Here is a 7954-nt window from a genome sequence, read left to right as displayed (position 1 = left end):
CCCTGTGAAGAGCCCTGAGACTGCTGTACAGAGGAATAAAATTCAATACAGCCTACAATAATTTGATTATATCATTTGTGCATTTGTAGACACCTGTGAGAATTTATTTTTTTAAAGTTTCCATGACTTGTGAAAGTTTCACTAAAAAAATACAACTAAAAATTCTGTCTTGTTTAAAATTCAGTCAGTAAAACACAGAGTAGACCTAATATCCTGGAATCAACAGATTAACCATATGTGTATGACTACGGTATAATCAAAACAAACAGTCTGTAAATTACCCTCAGGTGAAATCTGTTCATTTGGGCAAATCCACAAATGTTCATAAATACTCACCATTTGGAAGTTCAGATTCATTGTAAAAAAAAGTAGAAGTCAATCATTAATTAAAAGGGTAGATTCATAATAAACGTTATTCGAAATGGTGATCCTTTTGAAGTACATATTCTTAACTACAGTCCTTTAGGAATATACATCAAGGGAAGAAATCCTGGCTCAGCTAACAACAAACTATCTGCTCTCTTGAAGAAATGTAGAGTTTTCATTCCTGGTATTTAAACAGTAAGATAGGGAGTTTGCTGTTTTCTATTTACTGCAACTCATTTTGCTGTACACATGGTACAAAAGGCAGCACTCTAACCATCAACAGCCTGTATTCATAAACCCCACATAACAGGTGCCCTTTGCTTCTCACTAATTCCAATGCATGGTAAAGCCTTGTTACTCTAATTTTTAATTGGTTTTTAATTCTTAATTTACTCTGCTTTTTAAAAAAATTATTTTTTTAATCCGATGAACTCAGATCACTAAGTCTCAGAACACATTGGAAACAATAAGAAAGTAAGTACCAAATAAAATGGTATTTTCCCTAGCTGCCAGATGAAGAAAATTGGTGCCAAAAGGCTGATACTGTTTCTTGCAGCAGCAAGTGACAGAACCTGTATCACAGTCCACCGCTTTATCTACTAGATCCAGATAGACTTCAAGGAAAAGAACCAAGAAATCCCCTCACTCAATACCAAATTTTCCTAAGTTATTCCAATGCTATAGAATCTAACATTATTACTTTGGGGGGTTTTAATTGTTTTTTACTAGAATATCTGCAGATTAATCTATCATTATGCAAAACAACCCACCCCAAAACTCTATGCATATTTTCTCTAGATAAAACTGTGCATTACTATAGTTCTGAATACCAACCCTGGATAGTTACACTGCTATGCCTTGTATTTTTCAAACACATTCAGAGTAGAAATAACACAGCTGTTAGAAATAGCACAGGTTTTATACCTAATATTATTTGTTTAGATGCCAGAAGAGAACCTGCTTTGCCCACTGATATGGCTTCTTAACTACACTCAAGATTCCACAATATTTCTGGCTATCAGACACGACATACACACATACTTATTACAAAATACCATTAAAATAAAACCTTCTCTGAATAATTTCCCAGAGGATAAGGAAATATCTTCTTGTTTATTTATCTTTTGGGGCTACACCAATGCAAACAATTAGGCTCTTAATAAATTTCTAGCACACATGCAGCCATGTGTTTGCAGAGGTATTAGTTTCCAGAAGCAGAGGTTTATCACGAATTTTAAAATGAAGGCTAGAGTATTACCACTTCCTCTGACTCTGTTCTTAAAAATCCACCTTGCACCTGGTAAAAGACAGAAGTGCAATGCATGTACGTGTATTCAGACTAGTCAAGTAGTACAGGCTCTGCGGAAAAGATAGATTTATTCGCAGTTATTTTTTCATAGACATACAAATATGTGTAACATGCCAAACGGAGGTATATTTTGCTTAGTGGCTCAAAGATTCATCAGTATGGAGAAAATGTAACTAGATATGCTGGGTTTTTAAAAAGCAAAACAAAACCCACAGACACATGGTACAAGAGTTCCTACTAGCCATGCAATGAAATTGAAGAGCTTCACTGGGTAGTTAGGAGCAGTACTGTACTGTGAAGTGCTTCAGTAGCTGTGGACGCTTTTCCCAAGATGCACAGTGAAGACAGTTATTCTGCCCCTTACGGTGGCAGCCCCTCTCCAACTGGGTCTCTACACCAGCACTTTATGTACAGAAACTCTCACTTTCTTTTCAGGACCATTGGGAAAACGTGGACAAGCTCTAACCCCACTCTGTAAAAGCACATTATTCACCTGGCTTCTGTAACCACATTCCCTATTAAAGAACATTTTAAAAACTCAGAAAAGTTTTATAAAGAGAGAATCAACATGTAAGAGCTTTTACCAGAGCCCTCTGAGTAGGAGCTTCTCCAATTTGAAAACAGTAGCGAGAATTCAAAGGTGAGCTACACAGCAGCAGGATAATAAAAATACCTTTTTACACATCACACAGGTGCAGGAACCCTGGCATCACTTGAACTGCAAAGAACCTTCCTGTGTCTTTAGGGCCTTTAGCAACTTTCACCCTACCCTTGCATTTTCAGAGCCTGGAGTCATGAAGACAAACCTAATGCAGTGCTAGTATGCTCTGAAGGAACACGACTAAATTCCACTCGAGACAGAGCCTGTGTGTGACTAAAAGGGACCATGCACTTTCCTTACCATCTCACAAAACATCTCAGAAGAGTAGCTGTAATTTGGATTCACAAAGCAGCAGCAAAACAGACCACACTGCTGTAAAACACTCCACATACTTTTCTTTCATGCTGGTGGAGAGCAAGATGTTTGAAGACTTTATCACTGCAGTGGAACAGATAATTAGGCAATTAAAACTATGAAAAGTGGACAAATTACCAGTTCCAGATGAATTGCACTGCAGAACAGAGATGGAGAAGCAAGAAAACAGAAATGAGAGCCTTTGGCAAGCATTTTAATAGCACAATGAAAAGAGATGCAGCTCAGGAACAAAGGTGAAAGGGTAGTTAATTTGCAGAAGCTTATCTGCCTTTGCAAAAGAATGTTTTGAAGGAGTTGGTCTCTAAAATATTCTTGCTTTTCTTGCTTTGATAATTAGAACACATTAATAGAAATCCAAGAGGTCTCATTCCAGCTTCATTTTTTGTCACTCAGCAAGGCCCTCCTGTATTAGGTTTTTAATGACATTAGCACTATCTTCACACTCACAGAGGCTTGTTTAATCATTCTGCTCAATGGGAAATGCCCAACAAGCTCCTTCTTACCACCCCTACTTGCTCCCAGGGCAGGGGGGATGAACCACCATTTCACATACCACAGCAGAGGTAATGTGAAACACGCAAACCTCACACAAAACCCTTCCTCCACGTCCCTCATCCAAGGCAATGTTGGTGAAGGTGCTGCTGCTCATGCACTGTCCATCGCCACAGTGACCCACTTCCAAAAGCCTCTTCTGGACTCCTCCCAGGAAGTGCTAGACCCCCAACCAATCCAAGAAGGAAAATAAGGGAGTTATTCTGCTCCCCTCAGCTGTAAAGGGCGATGCTTCTCCAGGCATGTGTTCCTTACTGCATACATCTCACTATGCAAAGCTCTTGGGGGAAGAGGCCTTCTTCCACACAGCACCAGAGACCTCTGCTCTGTTAGTAAGGTTTTCAAATAAGAATGCATTAAGATAACAGCTGGCAAAATTTGCTAGTCCATCTTTGGAGAGGTACCAGCTCTGAACTTTTTGGTTGACAAGCTCATAGATTTGCTGTGGCTGCAAATTTAAATCAGGACACAACAAACAGGGTGGTGACCAGTGGTACAGGGTGTGCCTGTTCCCTCACTGCCAACTGAGAGGCTGTTGTCTCATCACACCCTGTCACAAAAGAAATTACTTTATAGCTGCACCTCAGACAGTCTCATTTTGTTATTGTAAATAATCAAGGGGAAAGAAAAATGCTATTATTAATACAAGCAGAAGCCATAGAGCGCAGCTAAGGATTATATCTCATTGAACTGTGGAATATCTCCTACTGCAATAACCCTCAGGAAGATGGAAGCATAAGAAGAGAATGAATCTTGTGCCTCACAATGGGTTTTCCCTGTAAACAGTGTTTAAAGCAAAAATATAAAAAACATTAAACAGTATGAAGGTGAAATGAGGCAGGAGTGGCATGAAGAACACAGGGGATATCGCTTGAATATTCAAGAGCATGTGTATAGTGTAAATTAAAACCCCCATAATAACAGTGATATACAACAGCAGTTTCTATTTCCTGGCTTTACACACAGAACTTTCATAGAAGAAATACTAAACAATAAAAACTGAAATAAATGTACAAACTTCAACACTTGTTTTTTGGTTGGTTTTTTGTGTTTTGTTGTTGTTGTTAATGTGGGGTTTTTTAAATTCAACACTCCTGAGCAAGATTTCTAATAATTTTCTTTCTAACTATGAATTTCATAGGTAATGATGTAGAAACAAACTCATTCACATGGTTCTTTCCTTCCTGAATCTGGTACTTCCAAGTTCAAAACAGAAGCAGCTGAGTAGGAAAAAAACCACTTTATCGGAGTTTTAAATTCTTTGAATCCTAGGAAGCCACTCATCTAATCCAAGCAGTCCGAAATGAGACACTGCCATAAGAAAGATGAAGGTAAAACTGTGATACCATTGCATTGGCCGAAAACACAATGATAGCATAATGCTGGCACCTTTCAGAAGAAAGGGGTGGGAGCAAGCCTTGGACAATTTATACTCTCATTTCTAGCTCTCCATATAGTGCTGTTCTACCATCAGACTCAAATGTGGATGTATCCCTTTGTAAAGGCAAGGCGAGCAGAAGAGCCACAAGATCTGCTTGAAAACTCCCCATTAGATGAACTGCTCTAGGTGAGCACATGGGGAAACACTACCAGAACACAGGCTTCCCCTGTCCTAAAGGGAGCTCAAGCAAACAGCACAAAGTTTATTGTCGATTACTTGTAAATATAGCAGTATACACCCCCCATTCCATTACATCCTGAAAAAAATCACGAAGTACACCAAATACACCAGCCATACTGACAGGCAGTAGAGGACAAGGTCCTGCAAAGAGCCTCCTATCACTACTTTCTCTTCCCTACCACGATAATAAGTAACTTCTTTCACTATATTTTCTTCTGTGAATTTCTCTTTTGTTTTCAATATTAAAGAGACTTCTTGGCATTAATCATGAATTATAACCAACATTTGACAGCTCTTTCCTGTGACAGACTTTTACAAGTTTTTAATCTTTCCTCTGCTGGTGTTTGACAGCCTATGGATGACGAGGGGAAAAAATGAAAGAATAATAATTAAATGCAAGAAGGTACAATTTTAAACAAGTCTTGATTTTAAAAACAACCATCCCATCCCATATTCTCAATGGGAAACAGACATTTTTCTCGTGCAGATTTCTTTTGAAAGCCCATAAGGTTAATATGACAGAGCTCAGAACTGTATTTCTTTTCTCGAGAGACAGATTGAATAAATTTCCCCAGTTCCTACAAAAGGAAGCTGCACTTAACAGATCTTGGCACTTCCACATTTGCTATTTTAAAAGTCACCTCAGCCTGGTTTAGTTTATCCTATGAAACAACATTAAAATTCATACAGGAGCACATGTGCTTCTGCCAGCCAACACAGTCACAAAGCTCTAAAGATTCTGAACTTCTCCGAAAAATAAATGTTTCTTTTTTGCTCCTTGACTATTAACACATTAAGAAAAACTTCAAACTGTATTTTAAAAAAACTACGCATCACCACAGAGACTCTTCGGCCTTATTACAAATCTCTCCTCTAATAATTTTATCTGAACTATATTGCCAATTCCAAAAATCTACCAATTCCAAAAATCACACCCCCTCCAACCAAACTCACACACAAAACTTGGAGAAGCCTGACCCTCACTCACCTAAACATTGTCCACATTTCAACAGGCAAACAGCAGTCAAGCATAACTTCCTTTACTAATGTCAGGAGTTCCCAAACATCACGAAGACACGTTTAATTGGCTGCCATAGGTGGTGCTAAGACTATCATTATGAAATAAGTACCAAAAAAAAAAGTAACAACTTACCTGCACCATCACAGGAACTACTAGATTTACAAGGAGGAATAAAAGATTTATTTTGTTTATTGCTTTTAGTGAATAGTTTTGGTGCCGTTCTACCTGCACATGGTAAGGCACACAAGGTGTAGGTGACAAGCTACATTTAGATAAGCAAAAGGTACTCAAATGCATGCGATAAGCGGCGACCTAGATTTTGAACCAAGGTACACACATGTTTTAAACAAGCAGAAACACTGAAGTAGAAAATAACACAGAGAAGTACTGATTACTGGCAGTAAGTCCTTACATTTTTGAAGCTGCACATCAATTGCTTTCAGAGACACATCTCCAAAGACACTGAAACAGTCCACTACAGTCGCGAGCTATAGCAAATTGACAAATACAGGTTACAAAATACAGAAGTTAGAAACAATTACATAAGGCTTTACAGCATAGCTCCAATCTTCACTGCACACAGTAACTTCTTTCAGAGCAGCCAATTCCCAGAATTAAAGCAGCACACCTCTGAAGAGGCAATAATAAATTCTACCACAAGCCTCCACAAAGGTTACAAAACCCCTCACAAGCTAACAGCACAGAAAAACAGTATGAACTAAAACGTATTCTCTTACCTTTGCTGAGAGTGCCTGTGATGAGCTTAAAAATAGTCTGGGCAAATTTGACAATCCCATGCTTGCATCTCTTCGAACAGCCACTCATGGTTCAAACGGGTAGAAAGGCTCTTCTTTCTTACAAAGTCCAGGAATAAAAAAAAAAAAAAAAAAAAAAAAAAAAAAAAGCGCAAGTGCTTTACAAAGTTGAGATGGCAGTTTGTGCAACGCACAAAACTCTGCTCTCATACACTAAACCCCAGTCTCTGCACTGAGGCTCATCTCCCTGAAGCTACTAGGAAAGATCGCAGCAGAGAAACGTGCATCCCCTTTTTGTTAAAGGTGCAGCTCTCCCCTCCAGCCTCTCGGCTGTGGTTGCACACACATGCCGCGATACCCTGATGGAAGTTGCTAAGCTCAGGCAACACCTCCGCCAGGCAGGGGAGCGGGAGGAGGAGAGATTTGCTTCCCCAGGCGTTGCAGGCTGCCACGCCGGGCACTGCTAATGCAGCAATTAATGCTTGGACTCACAGGGTGGTGATAGCTGCAAACAAAAGAGGCTGCTGTTTGAAGACCATTCTCTTGGTGCTCTTTTCCAGCTGATTTCAATGAAGTCAGTTTTACTCTCCTCTGGCCCAATGGAACCAAAAATTAACACTTTTTTTTTTGTTTTTTTTACTCTACCAACACTGTTCTCGCATTTTGCGCGTAGAAGGCTGCAGAGTATTCGTTCGCAAAACCTGCTAGAAGTAGAAAAGCAAAGCCGCGCTCAGCGAAAGTCTCTTTTCTTTTAACCTTACCAGCTTAGATGCTGCTCAGCTGGTTACTCGCTCAACGCCCAGGGACGTGCCAGGGGGCTCCAGGCGCCCGCGGGCTCCGCTCGCCCCGCCGCGCCCCGGACACTGCCCCGCGCTGCGCTCGCCCGGCTCCCTCTGGCTGTACTGGAACTTTATTCCCTAGCAACAGCCACCGCTTTGGCTTCTCCAGACAATGCGTGCCTGGAATGCTTGGAACAAAAAGATTTGATGTGTCCAACAGCAAAGTAGTGCCTCAGAGCTTCTGACGCCACCTGAGCGCTGGCTACTCAAGCGTCTTTAAGCTTTAATTCATGCTGAAATCCTCCCGGATGTTTTTAAACAACCCCCGAAAGGCAGTACGTGCTTGCCGGGGTGGGTTACCTCAGGCTTCTGCTCGCCCCGGCTGCCGCCCGTTAGCTAGCGGCCCTGCCCTGCCTCTGACAAAGGCACCTGGAGCCCGCCCTCACCTCGAGCAGCCACGGCACCTCGAGCAGCCACGGCTGAGGCCCCGCCTGCACCCAACAGCTTCTCGCTTCGGGGAACACCGGCAATCCCCTTCACTCTGGGGGCACTAAACTGCTTTACAGTGTAACTTA

General features: G+C 40.9%; 1 protein-coding gene across 1 annotated transcript in view; it reads right to left on the bottom strand.

The window, feature by feature from the left end:
- KCNIP1 (potassium voltage-gated channel interacting protein 1) overlaps positions 1–7117 on the bottom strand; it is a 449680-nt gene extending 442563 nt beyond the window's left edge. The window contains exon 1 of the mRNA XM_026858234.1: positions 6583–7117. Coding sequence (XP_026714035.1) covers positions 6583–6670 — 88 coding nt within the window. The 5' untranslated portion in view covers positions 6671–7117. The remainder of the gene's footprint in view (positions 1–6582) is intronic.
- Between the last annotated feature and the right edge of the window lie 837 nt (positions 7118–7954).

This window comes from Athene cunicularia (genome assembly GCF_003259725.1).
Source record: "Athene cunicularia isolate RWA chromosome 13 unlocalized genomic scaffold, athCun1 chr13_part1, whole genome shotgun sequence".
NCBI lineage: Eukaryota > Metazoa > Chordata > Aves > Strigiformes > Strigidae > Athene > Athene cunicularia.
Note: the sequence above shows the minus strand (reverse complement) of the source record. Positions and strands in the feature narration are given on the sequence as shown.